The sequence below is a fragment of the Panthera pardus genome, unplaced genomic scaffold, assembly GCF_024362965.1.
Source record: "Panthera pardus isolate Hobbes unplaced genomic scaffold, ASM2436296v1 HiC_scaffold_27, whole genome shotgun sequence".
Taxonomy (NCBI): Eukaryota; Metazoa; Chordata; class Mammalia; order Carnivora; family Felidae; genus Panthera; species Panthera pardus.
The window spans coordinates 20,838,868-20,864,481 of NW_026526843.1; the positions used below are offsets into that span (position 1 = coordinate 20,838,868).

General features: G+C 52.1%; 1 protein-coding gene across 1 annotated transcript; it reads left to right on the forward strand.

Annotated features, from left to right (window-relative positions):
- Window positions 1–994: 994 nt before the first annotated feature.
- Window positions 995–10,662, forward strand: APLN (apelin). The gene is made up of 3 exons (XM_019427030.2): window positions 995–1,415; window positions 7,220–7,391; window positions 8,076–10,662. Exons 1-2 carry the CDS (start codon window positions 1,349–1,351, stop codon window positions 7,384–7,386), a joined length of 234 nt encoding a protein of 77 aa, XP_019282575.1. The 5' UTR covers window positions 995–1,348; the 3' UTR covers window positions 7,387–7,391; window positions 8,076–10,662.
- The last annotated feature ends 14,952 nt before the right edge of the window (window positions 10,663–25,614 follow it).

Here is a 25,614-nt window from a genome sequence, read left to right on the forward strand (position 1 = left end):
CACATCTTTTATGGCACGCACACTGTCCAATGTATTTTTTGTGTGTAAATCTGCACCTGCACTTCAAGAAACTGTCTGGCTGGCTGAAATGTGGAAACACCTTTCTATTTAGTCTTTACCATGTGTCGAGTGCCACCTATGTGCAGAGTCTGATACTAGGGACCTTGGAGAGATGCAGAAGAATGAGAAGACAAGGTCCTGTCTTAGGGGCTTCCCAGCCCCATGAAAGAGGCAGTCCTTTCCCTTCAGAGCTCCTAGCCTGTATGAGCTGACAGACTAGTTTGGGAAGGCAAATAACTTCAGGACCCACTTACAAAGGGGAATCCCAAGTACGTGCAAAATGAATCCAGGCTAGACTGTTCAGAGTTGGGTAAACTGTCCCCTCTCATGATGATGGGAAACAAGAGAGGGGACACCATAGGAGCTGCTGTCAGTCTTGGGCACAAGCCTAGACAGTCACCCCCAATACAAACCCAGCTGAAGACGCAGAGGAGAAAGGAGGGCCAGTGTGTGTGTGTATAGGAGGGGAGGTGTCTTGGCTGGGGAGTGGCAGCAGGAAGGAGCCGGTCAGAGGTGGAGGGGGTAAGTGGGGACAGCCTAGGCAGGGGGGTCCTCCCTGGAGCGCCCTGGTTCCTGGACAGCCGTTAAGGAAGCGAGGTGAGAAAGGGTTAAGTGTGCCCCTCCACCGCCCCAAATGCTTCCTGTGTTTGAAATCCTTCAGGTCTCCAAAATCCTCTGGCCCCCGGCCAGGCGGGCATTGTCCAGGAGCGGTTGTGGGTTGTCGGAGCAGCGGTGCCGCCTTTGTTGTGGGGCCACCTCGAGGTTCCCTCTCGCGCCCTGGCTGAGGCCGCACAGTGTGCGCTGGGAGGGGGGCGGTGCGGGAGGCTTGAGCTCTCTCTCTCTCTCTCTCTCTCTCTCTTCCTGCCCCCCCTCCAGCCCTCCAGCCCTCCAGATGACCACATGACCAAGTGGGCTCGCGGCCAAGCCACAAGCTACAAAATGCAGCCCCTGGAGTGAGCGGGGAGCGTTCTCGCTGGCAGCCTGGGCTACGGGCAGTCGGAGCCGCGGCCGAGCAGCCAGCCTCTTGGAAAGAGTTCGCCGCCGTCCCCGAAGCCGCCCGCTGAGGCCAGTGTGGCGGCGCTGTCCGGCGGCGGGAGAGGGAAGCTGCCGGAGAGGCGGCGGCGAGCGAGCGCGGCAGCCGGCCAGCCCGCGGCGCAGCCCGGGAGCCACGCGAGCTCAGCGCCCGCACGCACGCACGATCCGCGGCTCGCGCCTCGCTTCGCCTCGCCTCCCGCCCGGCCTCCCCGCCCCCTGGCCCCCGGCTGCCGCGCGGCGGCAGAGGAGCAGCATGAATCTGCGGCGGTGCGTGCAGGCGCTCCTGCTGCTCTGGCTCTCCCTGACCGCGGCGTGTGGAGGTGAGTGCGTGCCCTGCCGCTCGCCCGCGAGCCCCTCGCCGGGCTCCGGGACCGCAGCCGACGCGCTCCCTCCCCTCCGCCCCCCAGCTCGCGCGCTCTCCTCCTCCCGGGACCGGGCGCGAGCCCAGCGGGAGCAGCCACGCGCCGGCCGCGCCGGGCCACCGGCTGACTGACAGGGCGCCTTGGGCCAGGGGCCCGTCGGCCGGCCGGGCCGACCGCTTCCTCCGCGGGGGAGCGGGGGGGGGGGGGTGCCTGGCTGGTTCGGGGGCATCACCCGCCCGGGGCCTTGCCCCTCCCGGCGACCCCTCGAAGTCCGAAGAGCTCAGGGCCGCTGGCGTGCGCCCCGGGTCCCGCGGCCTGCACCCCGAGTGGTGGAGGGTGTATGTGGGGCGGGGGGCGTCCGTCTCGCTCCCCAGAAATCAGTGGAGGGAACCGACCTGACTGAGCCTGGTGGGCTGGCCTCCCAAGTGGAAGGTTTTCCGGCCCCCGGAGGTTAGGGGCCAACCGCCGGTCCTGGGGCGCGGGCCACTGGGGATGATGTGCCAAGATGCAGACGTGACACTTGTTGCATAGGCAGGAGCGCGCGGCGGGGGCGGCGGCGTGGAGCCCAGCTGCCGCTCCTTCCAGCCTGCATGGGAGCGGAGGCAGGCTTCCCCGGGGCCGGCCAGGCAGGGCCAGGCCAGGCAGCTCTTCTCTTCCCTTTCCCCAAGGTCCTGTCTGGTCTGTTCTCCTGCTGCCGCACGAGAGGCACTCCTCGCAGACTCCTCGACACCCCGACACCCCGGGGACTCCTTCTTTGATATCCTGGCTCTGGCCTTTACTCGGCCCCAGGCAGGCTTCACCTCAGTCCCCGTGTCTCCAGGCACCCAAACAGGAAACGTGGACCTGACTTGACACCTCCATTCGGAGAGTCCTTTCTCCCCCACCCGCACCACACACCGCCCCTCACCTGGCATACTTGGCGCTGGTGCTCCCTTGCCCTCCCCAAACCTGGTTTCCCCAGATGCCCTGGCAGCCCCGGCCCAGGCTGCTTGTCCCCTGTGCGTCAGTGTCTCCTGGGGCGGTCAGCTCCCACCTCCAGCTGCCGCAGTCCTGTGATCTGGCTGTCACTGCTGCCTGCCTGGCACCACAGAAGGGGAAGGCCAAGACCAGGTGGACTAATGCCAGTGCCAGGGCTGGAGTCACAGAAAGGTGGGAGCAGAGGGAAGGAGAGGGCAGGGCAGCAGGTTTCCTAGAGGAAGGGCATGGGGCCCTACTTAGTTCCAGACCCTCCAGAGCAGGAGGATGGCCTGCAGCCCAGGAGCCTCTGAGGGGCCTGGCAGGGTTCTACCTCTCTCCCTTTGTAGGCTGCCTCCTTTCTCTGCTCTTGCCTTTTGGCACTGCCCTGGCCCTGGGAGCATTGCCTGGCTTCTCAGGAAGGTGCAATTGGTTGGCTCTGTCACCCCCTGTCTTCAGCTAGCTGTCCAGTGTCTTCTTCTCCAGGACCCAAGTGCTGGGTCAGCCTCTTCCTTGGTAAGAAGGAGCCAGGCTTTTCTTCAGAAATCCCTGTCAGGCAGGCAAACAGAGAGCAAAAGGTATGAATGAGGGACACCACATGGACCTGCCCTCCAGGAGCCTGCTATCCAACGCAGTTGGCAAGACAAGACACCTGCATGACACCACTACTGGCAAATAGTCCAAGGTGGTGCCTTCAGGGAAGAAAGAGTGGGTGCAGAGAGGGTGTCCCAGAGAAAGCTGGGGCTTTCTGATCTACATACTTGGTGCTCCCCCAAGAGACTATGGGGAGACCCTTGGGCAACCGACTACCACTAGAACCCTTTCAGGATCCAGCCGGTAAAGGGAACAGGACAGATAGTTTCAAGGGGGAAGTAACACTGTGTTTTGGCCCAGACCCTGTCACCTCTTGCTTTAATTCACCCTTCTTCATTAGGCCATCTGTCTTCATGCCCTTGTTTGGGTAAATTTAGTACCCTCACATTTTGCTTAAGCCTAGCACTGGACACTTCTAAGGTTCTCAGTGCCTTTTCCATTCCATGACATCTCCTGGAGACAAGGAGGGGCACTTCCGGGCAGGTGGCCACCAGCCAAGGGTCCGGGTACCTATGGCCTGGCTCCTCCTGCTTCCTATCCTGGATCAGAAACAGGGACCCAAAACCACCTTGCCATTGGCCCAGACTTGCATGCTCTCCCCAGCCAAAGTCTCCAGTCAAAGTCCCAGGCCTGAAAACCTTGCTTCTTCCACAATATACTCTGTCCTGACTTGGAATGTCCCCCCGCCCTCCCCTCACCAGACACACACATACTCCTTCAGTGCCTCCTGACCTGGGATACACCTTGTCTTCTGAGTCTGAGAACTGCTGGGCCAGGGCCAAGTGTCCCTTGGTCTTTGAGCACCTCTCTTTCTCCTTCTCCCCTCCCCCACCTCCGCCTCTTCCTCCTGAGCCCTAACTCAAAGCCTGTAGTCACGGTGATAGTGTGAGGATAGCCTACTCTCAGAGAAGGGGCATCTGCACCCCATCCCCAGGCCCTAAGTGCCAAGCACTCTTGTAACCTGAGTCAGGCCTCTCCGGCGAAGGGTTAATGCAAGTGAAGTGAAGGGCCAAGCTGCCAGAGTGTGATGTGTCCAAGGGCAGCAAAACTGGCCCAGAAAGATAGCTCAGGGCACTGGGGTGGAGGGCTGGGCAGACAAAGGAAGGGTGCCTCATCAGGGAGGTACCTGTGGTACCACAGAGCAGTGGAGAGGACACAGCCAGTGGGTCGCCAGCAGAGCACTTGTGTGGACTTTTAAAGCAATCATAAGATAGGCTGGACGGCAAGAGGAAAAACGGGTGCCTCGTTCCTGGTGAGGCTGGCATGTTCCTGAAAAGTCATATGCACTTCTTTGTGCACTGGCAGGGTTAGAGTTCAGGTTACATGAAAATCAAATCCTGTTCACCCCTGACCGCAGTTCTCAGTGCAGAGATGCTGGAGCCCTGTTCTGATGGTGCTTCAGAGAGCAATGGCTCTAGTTCCTCTAGGCTTCAGATTCTTTGGGGGGTTGCCCCAGCCTCCCTTTAAGTAGCAAATGGGTTGGAAGAAAATATTTAAGTGCACTGAGGATGGCCGCCATTTCTAAAGGGGAATTCTTTTGTACAGGCAGGACCTCTGCAGTGATGAAAATCAGCAGCCTTCAAATGTCCCTTTGGACAGGATAAAGCCTGGGTTTCAGGTGTCAGCTTATCTTAGGGTGAGCCAGACTCAGAATCAAAAGTAGGAAACAGGTGGGTGATGGGATCAGGGTGTGGGAGGAGCTGCAGACTTCCTGCTACAAAGAAGACAGTGAGCCCCCCCACCTGATGGGATGCAATGTGCCAGGGGCTTCTGGGTGGCTGCTCTCTGGGGTCTGGCTCAAAGTAGTTCTTCTCTGCAGGCTTGGAGTCTAGATGTCTCCCTGGCCAGAGTCTGAGCCAGCATCCCTGTTCCCCATCCTGGTTCTTGACCTCCCCCCACTTAGGGCCTTTCACCCCTAATCCCCCCTTCCTTACTGCGCCCAACACGCATAGTCCTGGGTGCTGAATACTTGGAGATGACACCCTCCCCATCTAGGCACCTTGCCTCTCTTCTCCATGCCCGCTGTACCGCTGGGGCTATAACCTGTGCCATCGTCCCCCCACCCCCACCCCAGCCCCAGTAGTCCAGGACATGGACTCAAGAACCAAGGCCTCACATTATCAAGACCCCTCAGGTCCTTCCCTGTGCCTGGCCACACCCTCACCACAGTCCTTCCTGTCCTGAGTGTTTCTCTGGTACTGACTCCTTATCAGCCTCATTCTTACCCACCTCAGTGGTCAGGAAGAGCCTTGAGGGGACCCCCAAAACACAGGGCAGAAGCTGAAGCAGCTGAGGTTGGAGGGGTGCTTCCTGAATGTTCTTCCCTCCTCTCTCCTTCCCTGGCCCAGCCCTTTTGCAAATGGCTTTATGACAGACAGAAGTGACTTCCTGCCCCACTGCCCCAAAGTGCGAATATAATTTGTTTTAATTCTCATAAGGTGATGGATTTTAATTGTCATTAGGGGAGTAGCTGACACATTAACCCACCCCAACCAGAGGCACAGGAGTGAGTGTGGCTGGTAAACAGTGGGGTCCTAATGGGCCTGTGGCTTTCTTGGGGAAGGCGATAGAGGACTAGGGACTGTGCATGTGCACAGTGGGACTTGAGTGTCTGAGAGAGCAGCAGGCCCCAGGAGCCTGGGTGGAGAGGGCCCAAAGGACAAACCTCGCCTGCTTTTGGCCCAAGAGGAGGATAAATGCCTGGAAATTGTGTGCAAAGGGAGGAGGAATCATGAGAGCCAAGGAGGCAACAGAGGAACCAGAGCATGGGGATGCTGGAGGCAGGAGGAGGGAAAGGAAGAGCCGCCAGGGGTATGACTGGGGGGCTAGCAGCCAACGGGTGGTTCTATGGAAACTGTGAGCTAGTTGTGGGGATTCCTGGATGGATGGAAGTGGGGCTTGAGGGGCAGGGACATAGCTGAGGGCGAACCCGGTGGTGTGGGAGGAGAGAGACTAGGATTAGTGATCACTGACCTCAGAGGCTGTATTTCTGCAGGCCAGCCCTGGACTGGCCATTGCACAAGTTCCCCGCAAGTCCGCCTTCTGCCCAGCACTTTCTCATCTCCCTGTTCTGCCTGCTTCCAGAGGCCAGGCTTGTTTCTGGAGTGCAAGCTTGCCTTCCCTGGGTGCGCTGCAGCCTTCGTGAGAGCCGGTCCACATGCCTTCTCCCTCACTGTGCCTAATGACACCCAGCACCACTTGGATTCTATCGTCAGGGCTTGGCCTGACATCAGGAGGCTTCTACTCTAAGCCAGATGTGGACAGATATAGAGCAGAGCCCTAGAGAGCAGAAGAGAAGCCAACTGGGATTTAAGTGGAAGGGGTTTGCATCAGACACAGGGTAGGGGTGTGATCTGGGGATGAAAGGAGATGGGGCATCTGGTGGGGGGTATCAGCTACAGCAGACCACACCCCTCCTGATGCACACACTTGCTGCTTCAAGTGACCATTCACTCAGTGGTTCACTCATTCATTCATATAAGATATTTTGGTCTCTAAATCTGGTCATAATCTGAAGGGAACCCAGCTTAAGGCACACAGAGCCAGACACAACCCCCCCACCCAGCCATACCCACAGGGAGATCACAAGGAGCAAGTGAGATGCCTAAACACTGATGAGATGCCCAGGGGTGAGGTGTGAGATCTTGAGTACTCAAAAGTGGGTCACCTGCATATTGAAGGATGTAGGAGCACAGTGACATGATGTTCTGGATTTGCTATAGAATGCTTCACAAAGAAAGGGGATAACTAAAGCATATGTGACTCCATCTGGAGAACTGTGGAATCTGGGTGATGGGTACATGGTGCTGGGGGGAGTCATGTCATTGAAATGTTGTATGTTTGAAATGTTTTAAGTGTATCCATTGCAAGGGTACAATGGAGGGGGGGTTATTGCTTGCTGTGCCCTAACCAAGTATAGACATATGCCCCAAACTGTACCCCACAATGATGTTCTAAATGAAGAATATGTTTGCGCCTGCCAGAAACATGAGAGAGCTGCCAAAGGACATAAAGTGAGCTCCATAAATCGCAAGATGTGAGTAGCAGCCAGGGCAGTGTAAAAATTGCAAATTGTTCACCAAGATAGAAGATAAAAACAAAGAAAAGCTTTGATGAGTGCTATCTCATGAAGAGATTGCCCTCTACCATGAGCCCATGGCCCCCTGTCCATTTGCATCAGACTTCCTGGCTAACGGGCTTTCTTCTTCCTGCAGGGCCCCTGCTGCAGCCTTCTGATGGGAATGGGCTGGAGGAAGGCAATGTCCGCCACCTGGTGCAGCCCAGAGGGTCGAGGAACGGACCAGGGCCATGGCAGGGAGGTCGGAGGAAATTCCGCCGCCAGCGGCCGCGCCTCTCCCACAAGGGCCCCATGCCTTTCTGAAGCAGGTACTTGAGCCTCTGGTCAGTGGGCAGTGGAAGGAGCAGGGAGGGACAGCCTGGAAGCCTGGTGGCCCTGCTGCTTATCACTGGCAGACACCTGTCCCAAGAAGTTCCAGCCCCACACATAATACAGGGGCTTACAGAATACCCATCTTAGACCTTCCTTTTACAGACATGGAGACCAAGGCCCAGAGAGGCCTTACACCTCAGGCCAATCTCCCGACTCTCTAGGAATAGGGTGCCAGCTCCCCTCCACCCTGCTGCCTGGGTTTGGGCAGGCTGGCCCAGTTGGAGAGTTCTAGAAGTCCTGGAGGGCCTTGATGAGCTGGAGAGGGGTGCCCCAGGGTATGCTTATAGGTGTGCAGGGTGGATGTTCACTAGACAGGGGGAGGGAAGCAGAGAGCCTTGGGGGCAGTAGGCAAAGAACAGGAAGAGAGTTGCCCAGAGCCTTGGGAAAGAGAAAAATCCAAGGCAATAGCAGAGAAAGCAAAGCCTAAGACTGTCCCTGAGACCTGGCCTGCAGTGTCACCCCTGTAGCCTGGACAAGGTGGCACCAACTCAGAGACCTGGGGCTTTAGGCTCAGGGTTGTGGGGAGAGGGGAGTGAAGCCTGTCTCCTTTCCTTTCCCAGATTGTTCTTTTGACCTAGGACATGTCAGTGACTTCTCTCTGGTCATTTTTGTCTCTTTAGGACTGAACAGTTCCCTGAGTACCCACCCCCTGCAACTCTCACCAGTCCATAGATTGGTCTGCTTCTCTGGAGCCCTCACATCCATTCGCCTTTCATCTTGCACCTGTCCTCGCTGCTGATGGTCCCAGCTCTTCTCACCCACCGGCTTCCCCAAATGGCGTGATCCTGCCCCTAGTTGGGATGATTCCCTTTCTCTCCAATGGATCCACTCAACCCCTCTTCCTGGCTCTTCCCTAGACTGATTTTGGAGACCCAGCACTGGAAGGCCAGCCTTCTCCTACCCCACCCCCCTTCCTCTAGTCCCCACGTCCTCCCATCTAACAGCCCAAGCTTCACCCAGCCCATTCTTCCTCGGGCATGCTCTGCGGGCTGGGGGGAAACACTCCCTTCTTCAGTGGGCTTCAGCAGATCCCAGGCTTTCCAGTCAGGTGGACCCTTCACCAGGCAAGGAGCCTCTGGTTAGAGGGGCTGGGGCATCAGGATGCAGACAGGTGCCTGGGGAGGGGCATTGGAATGGGGGTTGGTTCTCTGGTGAAGGGGAGACGGGAGGCATTGGAGAAGAGGAGGGATAGCTGCTGTGGCCTTTCCTTCATCCCATGTTTGGCTTAAGGAAGAGGCAAAGGAGAGGGGCCATGAAGTACTTTGTTACCTCGCTCACTTTTCTGTGTCTCCTAACACTGCCCCCCACCCCACCCCCAACTCCTTCCCTCCCTTGCCAGCTAGTTTAAGCTCTCACTCAGGAGATGGCTCTGTACCCTCCCAGGAGCAAAAGCCAAGCAGGAGTGTTTTTTGCCAAGAATTACAATACCAGCGCCAAAAGGAACCTTGATGATCACTTAGCTCCGCCTTCTTATGCAAACTCCTGTAAAAATGGACCTGGAGAGGGATAGTGACCTATTCAGGGTCACTGCAGAGCCAGAATGAAGACCCAGGTCTCCCGCCCCCATTTGATGACGTCCTCTTCCCTCTTAATGATATCTTTTCAGAACACATTAAGTGCCTTTCCCAAGGTTGGGGCTGGGGGTGGCAGGGAAGGGAGAAGCAAGCCAGCTATGAACTGCCCCGTGGTGGTGTGGGGAATGAGCTGCTCCCGCCTCCCTGGCCTGCCCCTGCCAGTCCATTTCCCAACTGGGGCTGGAAAGTTCCATAACTTGCCAGCTGCCCCCATTCCTGCAGCACTTCCAGACCCCAGGTATTCTTATAGGGGCAGCTCAGGTACTGAGGCTACTGTTCCAACCCCAACACTGGTTTTCAGAAGCCAGAAGGTAGCCTTCAGGAATTGGACTCAGTAGCCTTCCCTTCATGTTGACTGGACCTTCTTTCCCAGGGGCCTTTCCTTAGGGGAGGGGCAAGGGGGAGAAGAAGGAAGGGAGGGAAGGAAGGAGAGAAGGAAGGAAGGAAGGAAGGAAGGAAGGAAGGAAGGAAGGAAAGATGGGAGGAAGTATAGGTCCGAGTAGGCTTCCTTCTCAGAGGCCTCCCAGGGGAGAAAAGAGCCTGATGGCCACCTATGTATGTGTGGGGACAGGGGGAGTCAGGGCCCCCCGAATCCCACAGTAATCACAATATTGCCTAACTGCCTCTCCCCCTTACCTCCGCTGCTGCTAATGCTACTGCTGCTGCTGCTTCAAGGCCCACCCTGAGGAGCCAGTCTGGGCACCTGCTTCCCCCTACACCCCTCAGGCTGGGAGTGGGGGCTGGCCAGTGTCCAGAAAGCCTCTTCTGCCACTGATGCCCCCACCAGGGATTGGGCCTTCTTTCCCTTCCCCCTCTCTGTGTCTCCTGCTTCATCAGCTGCCCAGCCCCATGGGGAAAGGGGGAAAGCTGGGGAAGGTCCAGAGACACAGGGTAGAAGAGGGCAGTGGGGGGCTGGGGGACTGTCTTATTTAAAATGGTTGTGTATGATTCTTATACTAATTTATACAAAAATATTAAGGCCCTTTTCATTAAGAAATTGTCCCCTTCCCATAATTATGTTCACTGTGTTTGTAAAGATTGTTCTGTGTAAATATGTCTTTATAATAAAGAGTTAAAAAGCTGACAATTCACCTTTGCTCTTGGAGGTCATATTCAGGAGGGGCATTCCTGTCCCCTGAGGTCCATGGTTGTCCCCATGCCCACATATCACACTTGCACGGAGGTAAGTGCCTGCATCCCTAATTGATTCCAGGTCAAATGGCCTTGAACCAATTTGCCACAAATTCACAAAAGGACTCTCTTTGCTTAATGACTGGTTCACATAACACTCAGTCCACTTTTAAATGTTTTGGCATCTGTTTGGATGTCCTTTTCTTTTTTTCTTCAGTGTCATTTAAAGATTTTTAAAAAGCAGTTTATTTAAGGAGATTCTGGTTAAAGGTGGGATTTCTGCTAAAATGTGTCTTATATCCTTGGTGGGTGTCTTCTAATTTTATCTACTTTTGAACACTTTCGGGACTTTTTAGCCAGTTTGCCTTTCTTGAAAATTGTTATGTTTCCTGCAATAAGTACATTTGGTAATGACTTTGTATGTATCATTTTACGTTTCACAAAATAGAGCTGCTTGATGAATGAGAATGCCTGAAAAATAAACTGCAAGGAGTTCAATACAGTTCTGCCCCATCTGTCTCACTTCTTCACGCTTGTTGTCAAAATGCCAGTGCCTTGCAGAACAGAAAGGGGCACGGGTACATGCTAATTTGGTTAATCAACTCATTAGGTTCACACAGGCATACACAATACAGAGTAAAACCCAGTGAAAGGGAGACAGGAGTGATAAAAAAAGGTCCATTTGATAAATCTTATGGGCTTTTCTGCAGATTTGATAAATCTGTCAAGTGCTAGAAATACATAATTTTAAAAAAAGGTCTGCAGACAAACTTGCTAAAAAGCCATAAAACTGCTCAGTAGGAGATAAAATAGAAAAAAGCCACACACAAGCATGCAAAACAATCTCGTCATTGACAAAATGCTGCAGATTGTGACATAGTGCTTTTAAAATAACGACATTATGTTGGAAGTGCCTCTTAGGAAAATTGGTACAAAATGCCTTCTTTCAAAATTACTACTTTGACTTTTAGGCAAACTGGTCATCAGAGTAACTGGTTTTAGGCAAAGAGGTTTTAGGTGGGCTGGCTTTATGCTGATTGGTCTGTTGGCTCCCTAATCACCCCCAAAGCTCTAATTTTACAAGAAGCCAAGGAGAAGGGGGTGGTGGCAGGGCAGGATAACTTAATAGTGACCCGTAAGTGTATAGCCCTTTAACAGCTTTCAGAGCTCTTTTTAAAAATAGCTCATTTTACCCTCTTAACAACTGGGTGACATAGTCCACAATCCCCATTTTACAAATGAGAAATGAAAAAATGGGCTCAGAGAGGTGAAGCCAATAAGTGAATCTAGAATCTGGACTTTGGATTCTAAAATGCAAATTCTTCCTATGGGACTATAGAAGTAAGTGCCCCTAATTAGAGGGAAGACTTAAGTACAAAGTGTGTTTGGCATCCTCAGTAAGTGCAATAGAAATAGATGGCATGGTGTGGGCTGGAGGGAGCTGAGAAAGGCTAATGGAGACTGTCCTCCTAACACTGGCTCCAGAGGCCCAATTGCATTGGGTTAAGTTGACAGGAGGATGGTGGGCAGTGGAGGTGGGGTCAGGAAGGGAAGCAAGCACCTGGGTCCTCTGGGCATATGTAGTCAACTGGATGCTAGTGGGTGACTGCAAATCTGGCATCCTAGGGGCAGAGAATGAGGGGAAGGTGAGCTGATAGCCTTCTGGGAGGATAATTAGACATCAAACCAAAAGAAGACAAGACCTATGTGTTGCCCTCTTTGATGATATCTTGACCAAATAATCACAATAGAATCAGAGTAGGGGGTTGTTTTTAGAAAATGCAGAGGAAAAAAGAAAAAGGGGTTCACTTAACTGTTTCTGGATCAGAAGTCCTAGACTGAGAGGTTGAAGGGTGGGGGTGGGGGACAGAGAACTTGAAAAACAACAAATCCACCTGGAAATTAGGCAGCTTCTGCAATGACAGAGATTAGGGAGGCAGACAGACCCAGACCACCCATGGCTTTTGAGGACCCTAGTTGTGCAGTAAAATGAGCCACAGTCTTCTGAAGCCTAATATTTCAGACTCTCCCACAAGCTGCAGCTGGGGCTGGGCTTCTCCACTGCGGAGAGAACTACCGGGCCTGGCGCAAGCAGCCATTCTGAAGTGCTTATATAATTTTATTTTTCAGGCCTAAAGGTTATTCAACTGAAATTTCTCAATCCAAAGTTTCTTTCTGACCAGAGTGAGCTTAGGCCAGCTAACTGCCAAAGTGAATGGCAGAGATGACTTTCTGTCTTCTGCTCCCAGCCCTAAGAAGGGGCTGCAGACTCAGCCAGCATGTCTCTGGAACCCTCAAATGGAAGACCTCTCCACGGCTCCTTTTTTTCTTTTTTCAAGTTATTTATTTTATTTTTGAGAGAGACAGAGACAGTGAGAGTGGGAGAGGGGCAGAGAGAGAGGGAGAGAGAGAATCCCAAGCAGGCTCTGTGCCATCAGCACCCAGCCTGACATGGGGCTCAAACCCACGACACTGTGAGATCATGATCTGAACTGAAATCAAGAGTCAGACGTTCAACCAACTGAGCCACCCAGGAACCCCATCTCTAGGGCTCCGTTGAAAAGTCCGTTTTCCTGGTGTAACTGGCCAGTGCTCACAGAAGGAGCCCAGCAAGGGGCTTCCCTCATTGCCGCCTTGGACTTCAGCCAAAGGCCAGCACACCATCTAGAACATTTCCTTGAATGTTTCAAAACAAGGGCCAGATAGTATTTTTGACCTTGCCGGGCCATTCCGTCTCTGTCTCAACTACCCCAGTCAGCTGTTGCAAAAGCAGCCATAGGCAAAATGTAAATGAATGGCTGTGTTTCAACAAAACTTTATTTATAAAAACGGGCGGCAGGTCACAATTTACCAAGCCCTGTGTCAACTCAGCCCTTGGGCCCTTGCCTGGGGCCTGAGGAGAAGACTTAGATTCTATAGCAAGGTCTAGAATTAAGGGAATTTAATAAACTGATTATGAGCTGGCCTCTGTACCATGCTAATCTGATAATAATCATTCTAACAAAGGGTTTTCAGTGGTAGGGGAAGCCTGGGTCAGATCAGGGTTCAAATCCCAGCACTGCTGTTCACTTATCTGTGAGAACTTAGAGGCACTGACTTGATCTCATTGAGTCCTGTTTCCAAATCGGGCAGGATACTCTGCCTAACTTTTCAGCGCCGTGGTCAAGTCCGAATGAGATGATGCAGTGAAGTGTTGGTCACAGTGCCTAGCCCATGGTACAAGCTTACTAGTGGGAGCTAATGTTATCTCTGCTAAGCCTCACTTTAACTCTGACAAGCAGACAGGGCAGCCATCATAATCCCAATTTATAGATGAGGAAACCAGCTCAGGGAGGTCAAGTTGCTTGCTCAAATTCACAGAGCCCCTAATTGGTCAGTCAAGCCTCAAGCCCTGCTCTGTCCTCAGCTGGGGTTAACTGCCATACTCTCGCTAGGGATCTGCTTCCCCACCCTGAGTGTGCCTTGGCCACTGGAAACTTCCAGTGTCCCAGACAGCACACAGGGCCTCCCCAGGGATGGAGCAGACTCTCAGAATTCTCCCCTGTAGCAGCATTAGCTTGGGAAGCACCTGGGCTAGGATTTCAAAGCCAGGCTCTTGCTCTAGGAGACCCGCCTGGCCCTTGGGTTCCTTTCTACACAAGGATAGGGGCCCAGAAACCTGAGTTCCAGTCCTGAATCTTCTTCTGTCCAGGGCTTGCTTGGTAGCTTGGCAAAGTCTCTCCTTGGCCCTTTCTGGGCCTCTGCCTCATCACCTGCTCAGGCCTCCCTGAAGGGGTGAGTGGGTGCAAAACACCTGCTTGTGAAGAAGGCTTTGTTGGGGTCCCAGCAAACAGTGAGGATGCTTCAGACCACCCTCCGGAGGGAATCCAGGGAGGAGCTCTGGGAGAAGAAATGGGCATATGGCAAGAAATGGGAACCTTGACCGGTCAGGAAGTCCACCCCTGGGTTATGTGGGTCTGCACAAACTTCCCTTGGTCCCAGAGGCTGCCATAACCTCCATCTCGTACTTCTGTCATTATGCAAACAAAATGCTTTCTGATCTTCCCTGGGTGCTCAGGAATCGGCAAGCTGCAACCTAGCCAGCCCAGTTGCCTGAAACTAGCGGTTTGGCACTCCGGATCCTAACCTCATCTTGGCCAGTAACTGGTCGTGTGATCCCCGGCAGGTTAGTTCATCTTTTGGGGAGCCCCAACCCCCCTCGCCTATTATTATAGCACAACAATCCCTGCCCTCCCTACCTCAGACATATAGAATCCTAGAATAACAAAGCTGGCAGGTGACTGGGAGGTCATTCAGGCCCCCAAACTCCTTTAATTTCAGATGAAGAAAGTGGGACTCCGAAAGGAAAGTGACCCACTTTAAGGGACATAGCTAGATGGTGCTCACAAATGTGCAGGGATCACTTCCTATGGGCCAAGCACTGTTGACACATCACTTGCCCTGACTCAGTCTCTATCACAAACCCATTTATAGTTGAGGAATGTGAGGCATGGAGAGGCTAAGTTCATCTGAGGATCTTCTGTGGTAGGTAAAAATGAAAGAGAAGGCACTTGAAGGGAAGGCAGGGGCAGTGCTGAAGTGCCAAGCATCCAGTCAAGGGCAGCACTCACCTGTCGCTGAGGGGAGGACTTCACTCTAGCGCCCCTGGTCCCAAGACAGCAGAGGTGCTGCTTCTGCAGGACCATGGGAGGCCGCCTTCCCAGAAGAAGCCCACCTTTCTGTAAAGTCAGTCTCTGGCTCCCTCCCCGGCAAGGGTGGGGACAGGGGCCAGTGACCAGTGCATAGTTATGAGGCTTCATCCCCCTGTCTGTAAAGCCCCCAATGTTTCTCAGAGCCTGGAGTTCTCTCACCTCCTTCAGAGAACTGTGGTCAGTGGGGAAAGAAAAAGGAAGATACACAAAGCAGGGGCAAGGATCACACAGAGGTAGAGAAGGGCTGGATGAGGGGTCTCATGAGGGAAGGCTCACCTCTCAGCTCCTTCACCTCCAATCACTCAGAGATCGCAGACACTGATTTTGCCAGGAGTTCCGGTCTGATCTCCTTCCTTCCCCACCCAACTCTGGACTACCTCCTAGCTCAGCTCCACAGTCCTCTCCATCCCATCTCCTCTCCCAAATTGCCCATCAAGTTTCAGGTCCCATGTCTTGTGCAAGTTTCCCCTCAACCTGTACTGGCACTTTCAGAACTCAAGTATAAGAAAAGCCCATTTTGCCTGCCCTTAACCCTCATGAGCTTGAGCGACAGTGGAGAAGACCTTCTCCTCGCCTTGCCTCTGGGAGGCTCAAGGGAAAGGCATGTGGGGAGAATGTAACAGCCCTTGCTGCCTGTGACTACCACAGTGTCCTCTATACCCCTGGCTGCCTCCTCAGCCTCAGCAGGAGATGTGCAGGAGTGAGCTTCATACACAGCTTTCAGGAAACAGAAGCTGGGAAGGCCTCAGCCTAAGTCACACAATCCCCATTTCCTGGTACTCTTCTAGTCTACCCAGACTTCCCTTCCCTGGTGCTCTGCCTCCCCAAATTCGCGCAATCCTTCAAGTGTCAGCCAAGTGGGCCTCCCCCAGGAAACCTTACAGGATGCTCCTCTACCCTGAAAGTCATGGCAGGTGATGTCTGGATGGGAACCCAGGCTTGTCTCCCTCCTAAGCCTGTGCATTTGCCAACCATACACTGTCTCGCCAGACTGAGCATGGCTGAAACCCAATGGAGGTGACAATGCCCACAGTGATGACCAGGGAATATAATGATTACGCCTTTCAGCATGGGATCTGGAAAAAAAAATCCTGTCTCCTCTAAATACTAAGCCTAGGTCACTCCACCCTCCTAGGTCTCAGTTTTATTGTATCTAAAATACAAATCATAATCCGTAGCTTCCTCACAGGCTTGTAGTAAGGCTCAAGTGAAGTAGAAATGTTTTTGAAGTTAAAATGTTTGGTACACGAAAGAGTGCCATGCTTGTGTGAACTGGGAGAAAAATGCCTGCTTTCCAGTTTGCCCAGTTTGCCCTGAAAAGTGCTTTGTCATCTGCTAAGTGTGATAGAAATTCACCTCCAAACATTCAACAAATGGTTGAGTGCCTATTATATGCCATATTCCTTACAACCTGGTGAGGGAGATCCGATGTTATTCAAAAATCACAAGGAATGTGTGACTATGTGGTAAAGGTTCTGGGGCAAAACACAGGACTCCAAGGTGTTTACCACAGAGTCTATCGCAGTCTAGTTGGGGAGAGGGTCCAGAGAGTCTTCCTTGAGAAGAAGCAGGAGCTGAGACCTCAGGGTCAGTAGAGGTTAAGCAGGAGAAAGGGAATTCCTGGCAGAGGGAGCATGCTACTTGAGTCCAAGTGCCAAGAAGGGAGTGAGCAGGTGTGATTTATTCTTAAACCCATTTCACAGACAGGGTGTGGGGCCTGAGAGGGGCTGTGACGTGCAGAATGAGAGATTCCATTCAACTCCTGTGTGCTGGCTGGTTCTCTTCCAGGCTCTTGGCTGGGCAGAGCTAGAGCACAGACCTGCCCGGTACCTCTTCTGACAACTTGCCCCATGCTCTATCAGTTTCACCGGCCGTATGGGAAGGACGGAGGCTCCCACCCACAGGAGCAGGTGGCTGGGTTCACCTGGGCCAGCTGCAGGCTGGAGAGGCACTTTGAAAACTTCTTAGACGTTCCACTTTCCTTTTGCTCTGCCGCCTTTTCTCCTCCAGGCCCCTTAGTCTTTGGGTGAAACGCAGTGCGGTGTGAGAGGCTGCCCCCTGCTGGCTGATCCTGGAGACTGCAGGGACTTTTTCCTGCCTGAGCCAAGCCTTGGCTGAGGCCATGGAAGGGAAGCTTCCCAGGTCAGCTCATCTGTCCTGTTCAGCAAGTTGTGCAAGGAAGAGCAAAGACCAAGGTGTGTGTGGAGGGGAGGCTGATTAAAGGTATTCAAAGCTGACTCTTTTAGCTGCTTCTGTTGCACAATTCTGAGTCTGTGAATGATTTTGTCGGTGTGAATATATGTCCCATGACTTAAGAGGGTGTGAGGGTACAAGGGTGTATCTACAGGTCATGAGTGTAGGTGGGCTGTGTGTGTGAACACCGACTGGGGCAGGTATGTATATTTGCTCCAAGATGTGTACTGTATTAGTCGGCATGCATGCTAACCGTGCTTGTGCATGCTATGTGGGTCAGGAAGGAAGAGGAGCTGACACGCAGGGACACCAGGGGTGAAGTTATCCAGCTTGTGGTTGCAAAAGGCAGCCACTGGCCCTCTAAGTCCAAGCCGGGCCCTGTTTGCATCCGTATGGGGTGGTTCGAGGATATCTGCCTCTTGGGCTGTCCCAAGGAACATTTTTTTTAAGTTTATTTATTTTGAGAGAGAGAGAGAGAGCGCACATGCACAAGCAGGGGAGGGGCAGAGAGAGAGTGGGACAGAGGATCCGAAGCAGGCTTCACGCTGACAGCAGAACTGAGCTGAAGTCAGATGCTTAACTAACTAAGCCATCCAGGCACCCCTCAAGGGACATTTCCCTATCCCTGCTAGCAGGTACACACCTACACCCTCACAGCTACTGGGCAAAATCTCATGGCCTCTGGAGGCAATAAGCAAATCTGATTTCTGCATGTGCTCATGGGAGAGGCCTAAAGGAGCACCCCACCGCTGCCAAAGCCCAATCTCGGGCTGCTCTTTTCCTCCATGTGTTAGTGCAGCCTTCCTAGGCGCTTCTGGCCTGTGAACATTCTGATAGCTGGCACTGATCATTAAAGAATTTTAATGTCACCCCGTCTACTTCCCACACTCCCAGGTAATATATATATATATATATATATATATATATATATATATATATTTTTTTTTTTTTTTTTTTTTTTTTTTTTTTTTGCCTGGAGCTTCAGGAGACCATGAGTTAGGGTATTACTCTTGTTCTCAAGCCTCACAGGAAGAGTTATTTAAAAAAAAAAAAAAACGGCCCTTCTTCATCACCCCTCCAAATGGCATGAAAACACCAGTCCACCTTACTAGTCTCAGCAGGCAAAATTCCTTGGTGAGGCCATTGGCCATCTGTCAAATACTGGAGCCATTAGGTTGGGTTCAGAAGTATCAGATCAGAGTCTAATGACTCCCTTGGACTTTGCCCAAAGGCCCAGCTTTCTCAATAAGCTCAGAGGTAGGGGAGCTCTAGAGGATTCAAGTTCAGGTTCAAGTGAATGCTCAGGAGCAGGCCTAGCCTTGTCCTTTGCCCATGGGTGAGACACACCAGCCACACCCACAGCATTTCTAGGAAACACCTTCTTCTGCTCCCTGGGCTTTGGCCTCAGTTCTTCCTTAAAGAAACTCAAACAGTGGAAGCTGCTTTCCACAGGTTGCAGTTGGGCAGGACTCCTCCTCTGCCTGCCCCATGGCTTGCCCTTTCCAACTTCTGTCCTCCCCACATGCCCTGGGGACTGCTAGATGGTATGATAGAGGGGAAGCTGCCCCACTTGAAAGCTGCTTCGCTCTCCCCCTCTGAGCTTCACCTCCCTTATCTATAATATGGGGATGATAATTGTACCTCTTGAGCTGTCTTGAGGCTCAATTAAGACACTGACACCTAAAGCATTTTGGAAAGGAAACTATTGCTGGAAGCACGCAAGGGGTGAATGCAAAGCTCTAAGGCGCTCCCCTCAGCCAGCTCCCCCGTGGGGCAGTCTCACTCTTGCTAGAATCCCTTTTGTAAAATATATATATCCAGGGTGTTCAGGTAGATTTGTAAACAACAGTCCTATAGAATCCCAGTGTTGGCAGGAACCACCATTGGGCTATCATTAGATCATACAAGCTAATATTCATTGAGCACTTATTATATGTTAGGTACTGTTCAAAGTGCTTTACATAAATTATACTCATTTAACGCCCACAACAACCCCATGAGATAGAAATTCTCATCATTCCCATTTTGCAGATAAGAAAATCAAGGCTCAATATGCTTAAGTAAATTGCCCAAAGTCACAGAGCTAGTCAATTGGGACAAGATTTGAAGCTTGGAAGTCTGGCTCCAGAATCTGTGTTCTTAATCATTGTGTTCTATGATTTCTACAGTCTTCACTGAGCAGTTGTTTTGCCTCCTTTGCATACCTCCAGGGATGGAGAATTCATCACTTCCCAAGGTAGTCTGTTCTGACATTACACAGCTGTGGCTGCTTGAATCTCCCTGCAAACCTTTGGTGATCCAGACCACACGAAGATCCCAATTCCCTGAAGACTCAAGCAAGGGGTAGGCTAAAAACAGGAGACTATAGAAAGACTATATTCTCCCTGTACCCAGCCCCCCCCCCCCCCCCCCGCCCCACCCCGGACACACCCAGACCCTTTGATCCTATTCCCTTTGGCATGTCAATACCGGCTCCTCAAATGGAGATTGAAGCAGGAAGTTAGATGAGTGAGTGAGCAGGTATTCTGATAGTTAGAGCCCAGGACATACACAGTGCCCATTGTATTAATAGGCAGTCAATAAATGCTGAATGAATAAATGGAAAAGTGAAAGAAGGACAGACTCACAGCCCCCTTTCCTAATAGCCTCAATCTCCTGGAAGAGTAACTTTTGGATTGTGCTTTGAGATCCTTAAGAGCAGCATTTCCATGGTAATGAGGCATGGCCTGCCACTTGTCAGGGCCAAATTCTTTCCTGTCTCACTGACTCTGAGCTCACTCCAGAAAACATCCTAAACTACCTTCCGTGTCCATGGAGTGGGTCATTGTTGGCTGGGAGTCCTGCGGAGTGTGTGCTGCCATGGGTGGATCCCCCAGCACACATCTCCTCCAGGAAGTTCTAGCCTGATCGACCTTGCAGAGGTTTCCATGGTAACAACACTAGGCTAATGGGTTGCCAGGGTGATGGTGCGCTACTGCTAAGATTGCAAGGGACTGGACCACACAGGGCCATCGAGTTGAAAAGATGCTAATAACACCTTTCTGAATCTCCATGACAACAACACTCAAGTACTGGGTAGGCTTTGTCCCAAATGCAGATTAGATCCTCACCCTCCACACTCAGTAAGAACACCCTGGGAGGCAGGCCACTGGCCCGGTGTCCTGCTGTTCCCTCCCAAGAGAAAGAGTTTGCCAGTGCTTATTCCCATTCTGAGGCTCCCACTCTACCCCAGCCCCACTCACCATACTGCTCTTCAGGGTATTTGGCTGAAGCAACCTGGGTTTAGTCAGTTTGGACTGTCAAGAAGAAGGACTGGTGCAGGAAGAAGGCTCAGGCTGGTTGGCATGGAAGAAAATGGGAACTTTGGGTCACATTTGGGGCCAGGAGCATCTCTTGGTATGGCTGCTCCCAGGCCACAGGGCTCATGCACTCTGGAGCTGAGGAAGCAGCCAGGGGCCATCTCCCCCTAGTGAAGCCAGGAGCATGGGCCCAGATTTTTCGAACTACCTTTAAAGCTGTGGCACATATGAATCCCACCAAAGGAAGATCTGGAGGACCACAGCCTCACCCATTCAGTCTTACCTTCTCCACACCACAGTGTGCCCCAAGGCACCTAGCCTTCTGTGGAACACAATCTGAAAAGTCTCCGGCCTAGGCCAGTCCCTCATAGTCTAGATAAGAACAGGGGACTACTCTAGATGAGGACAGTATGGATGAGGACCAGAGAGGACAGGTGACTTGACCAATGCCCCACAGCTGGTCATCAATATAGCGAGCACTAAAATCCAAGACTCTAATGCTGGCAGGGCCACATCCAATAGACCAGGAAATTATGAATTTCTGAGTGACCTTTAGCTTGGGCTCATCGATTCCCAAAGACCACTGGGGCTTCTGTCTTCCTACCTATTCATGGACCTTATAATAAGGATCTGGAGAGGAGAGAAGGTTCTATCGTAAGGGCAGGCAAAATGTTTAGAATGGACCCTTCAGATTGACATTTTTGAGCACCTACTACGTGCTAGACATTTTGTTAGAACATGCATTCTGTGTTAGACGTCATCTTACTTCTTCTTTATAACAGGCTATTTAGCCAGGCATAATTACCTTCATTTAGCAGATGGGAAAATGGAAGCTTTGGGGGTGAACTGAAGCTTGGGTCTATTAAAAGTCGGGCATCTCTTCAGTGGGGATGCCTCCTTATGAGCTCCAGCAGGGGATTCTGGGATGAATGCTGACTCATAACCTATCTCTGGTGACATTGAGCTGAAACAAGTGGATGCATTCGAAGCACTAGAGACCCCTTACCACCTGCCTCACCCGCCACTAATATCCACATCTAACTCTGCCCCATCAGGGATGACTGAAGGGCAAACCCAGTCTTGAAGGCCAGACATGTGTTATTTCTTCACAAGTCACACAGCTGCTGGCCACATCAGGCAAAACAGCTTGAGTTGGGATGGAGGGGGGGCGGCGGGAATGATTCCTAGTTGCCATGTCAACTCAGGGGAAGGTGCTGGGAAGGCCACATCCATGTTGTGGAAGGTCTGGGGCTGCAGCATACAGAGCTACCTCCGCAGTCGATGGGCCTGGTCGGTGTGGCCCTCCTTCAGCTGCCCCCCAGGAACCGCGCAAGTGTGGACGCTGTGGTCAGAGGCTTTCCAGGACCTCACTGGGACTCACAGGGCACTGAGCTCTATCAGGTCACACCCTTCCCCATAGATATCCTTCCCCTCTTTTAGACTCCATCTACTGTAGGATGGCTTTCTTTCTAAGCCTGCTCACCTCACACCTTTCCTCCATTGCACAACCTTCCCCCTTCATGGGAGCTTATTTGTCTTCGCGTGCTCTGCTGCACCAGACAGGGAGTCCGAGTGCTGATTCTGGGTCCCAGTTGTGTGACTCACTGACTGTCCCAGCTCTGTGACTCACTCACTGCACTGGGTCTTCTCTGTAGACCCCGCCATGGCGAGAATCAAACAAAACCTCCACTGAAAGAGTCAAGTTTTTGGGGAGACTTTCCCTGGCACCCTAGACTAGTTTGGATGAGATGTAGGCTCGGCTCCTCTCTGGGCCTCCATGGCCCTCTCACTGCCCCTTTGCTGGCCCCTGTCACACTGCAGGGTAACCGTTTGCTGGTTGCTGCCCTTCCTTAGCCTGTGAGCTGGGTGACTGCAGGGTCAGGCCCCCTTGGCCCACTGCAGTAGTACCAGCCCCCTGCACAGCCACAGAGTAGGTGTCTAACAAGTGTTAAAGGAAAAGAGATGGCGACAGGCTGCCGGGTCCACCACTTCTCCTTTCCTTTCCAAACTTTCCTATCCTGGTGTGGTCTCATTAGGACCCTGCTATCCCTGCAGAGGTCTGAGAGACTCATGTCAAAGCCTTCATTGGGGCTAATGGCTTAATAGGCCTTTCATTCTAGCGCCTCAGTCCCCATGACAGGTAGAGGATGTATGGAAGCATGTGGGACTCTGGCAACCCCAAAACACACACTGCTATGCCACCACCAAACAGGGCTGCTTTTGAGTGAGTGGGCCTATGACTAGCAGGGGCAGCAGCTCCACTACAAACTGCCCTTCTCAGCCAAAAGGCAGCGCAGTCTAATGGTTAGGAGCACGGTCATTAAAACCAGGTGGCCACTTATTAGTGGAGAGACTATGGGCAAAGTACTCAAGCTTCTCAGAGCCAGTTTCTTGATCTGTCAAATGGAGAAGTTGATGGTGTCTGCCTCATAGGGATCTCGTATGTCAGTGCTGTGTGTGTGTGCGTGTGTGTGTGTGCATGTGTTTCTAATACTGCGTGCCACCAGGTAAGCACTGAATAAAAATTGAAGGGGAAAGTAAGGGGGAAGACTTCATCCCAAATAAGGGTGGGGCTTCCCTCCGTCTAACACCCTCTCATCGCCACCACCCCAGTGTCTTATCAGAGTTGGGTCCCATGGGAAGAAAGCCCAGACTGGCTATTCCAGCCTCACTGATGTGGACCCAGCAGGACCCTGAGCAGAGCAGAGTTTTCTACCACTGTGTCCTGGTCCTTTCCCGCCCCCCACCCCCGCCTCTGCAGGAACAACACTTTCATTTATTTACGATGCATTTGTTAAGCACCTACTGCATGCCACTCCCATAACTTTTCAAGCATTGCTTGGATCAGTTCTTTAGAAGAATTAGGGCACCTGGGTAGCTCAGTGGGTTAAATGTCCAGCTCTTGGTTTCAGCTCTGGTCATGATCTCATGGCTCAGTCTGTGAGTTTGAGCCCCATGTCATAATCTATGCTGACTGTGCAGAGCCTGCTTGGGATTCTCTCTCTCCCTCTCTCAGCCCCTCTTCTGTTTGTGATCTCTTTCTCTCTTAAAATAAATAAATAAACTTAAAATAAAAGAACTCCTGCCTTAGCTGCCTAGTAGTCCATTCTTCCTTAGCTTCGAGTCTCCTTCAAACTGTGGCCCTCCCCTTTGGCCTCTCAGTAGCTCTGTGACCTTGGACCAAATCCCTCCTTATTCTGTACCTTAATTTCCTTTTCAAAAAAATGAGGTTCTAGAAGGTCTCTGACAACCCTTGTATATGAGGTGGTTCCAGATGACCAATTGTCATTGGTCCCTTTCCCAAGCTCATGGTGATTTGTGTGTGCCCTGGGGCTCACGAATGGCAGGGCTTGGGTTCCCTGCCTTTTGAGAGAGACACAGCCCCCAGTCTCAAGGTGCTCCAGCTCTCCTGGGGAAGGGCTAAGGCCATGGTGACAGACAGGGTGTGGCCCGAGACAGGGATTCCCAGAAGGAGACTGCCATCTCCCCAGTGAGTTTCCAAATGTTGCCCAAAGCTGGCGGGGCTTCAGCTAAAAGGGTAAGACAGGCCTTGGTGAAGCTGGATAAAAGCAGCCACTCTCTGGGCTCATCAGCTAATTGGAGAGCCAGCGACCCTGAATGGCTAGGAGAGGAAATCATGGGTACAGCACTTCCACAGTGACAGCAAGCTTCTCCTCCCCTGAGGGGCCTTGCTTGGCCTACGGAGACTCACAGCTCTCCTGCACACGCTGCCTCATTGGGCCTAATCAGAGTCCCATGGACCGTGCTGGTTACATCTCACCAGCTACTGTGCAGGGGCTTCCCCACTGCCCCTTCACCCCAAAGCCATCTGATTTGAGTTACAGCCCCTTGACAGTAAAGGAATTCTCACTCCTTTCCAGCTGTAGTCTGCCCTGCTTTAACTGAAACTCTAGTCCCTCATTTAGTCCCCTTGGAGGAAGGAAGTTTCCCCAGCTTTATAGGCACAAGGGAGCCAAGGTTGGTTCTTGAGCTGTGGAAGAGCATGCTGAAAGTACTGGAGCCTAGTAAGGAGCCAGCACTGGGCTTGAAACACCCAGAGATGGAATATGTGACTTCTAGTCCTGACTCAGACACGTACTGGCCATTTGACCTTGGGAAAGCCACTTCCCCTCTCTGCACCTGTTTCTATATTTGTAAAATGGGGATGATGCTATAATCTTCCCTGACAACCTCCCTGGGTTGGTATGAGGATCAAATCAGAATGTATATGTAAAAGTGCTTTTAAACCTACAGTGTGCTATATAAACGCTCAGCAGCAGATAACATGATGCCCTGCCTCTTCTCCTAGGAGTCTGGCTCCACACTTTCCCCTTCCATCTGTAATGTTCACCTCTCTGCTGGCTCCTTGCCTCCCCCTTGGCCTTCAAATGTGCTCAGAACTCTGTCCTTCCACTGACATACACCAGCAAAGTTCTGAGATAAATGGTGTCTGCCAGCTGCCTTTATTTTCTCTGTCTGTAGCCTATCCTCCTATTCCTGCTCTCTGGTTTTACCCCCCACCCCACCTTGGCCTTCATCCTCCTTGATATCTCTGCAGACATTTGATCCCACTAATCCTGTGCCCACCTAAGCCCTCTGGCTTCTGTGGTAGGCAGCCTCTGGAATGGTCCCCATGATCCCCGCCTCGTGGTATTCCCCGCCCTCATCTAATCCCTCCCTGAGTGTGCGGCCAGACCTAGTGACTTGCTTCTCACAAGCAGAATATGGCAAAATATCACAAAAGAATGTGGCAAATTTCCAGAATATGGAAATGTGCTGTCATTTCCAAGGCTAGACTGTAAGACTTTCACTCCTGTCTTTCTCACACTCACTTAGCATCTCGCTCTTGCTTGCACTGGGAAAGGTGGCTGCCATGTTGTGAGCTGCCCTATAGAGAGTTCCATGTGGCAAGGAGCTGAGGGCAGATGACAGCAGGGCCTTTGGACTCACTACTCCTTATCCCAGAATAGTTTTCTCCTGAATATCAGCAGGGTCTATTCTCTCACATCTTTCAATATGTGCTTAAATGTTCATCATCTCTGTAAACCTTCCCTACCCATCATATTTAAAATTACAAACCCTCCCCTACTCACTGCTCCTTTCTCTTGTGCCTTTACTTTTTTATCCATGGCACTTATCACCATGTGTCATATTATACATTTTACTTGTTTATTTATTGTTCTCCCCTCCCCACACTAGAATGTAAACTCCAGGAGGGCAGGGGTTTTATCTGGTGTGTTCTCTACTGTACTCCCTGTGCCTATAAGCCTG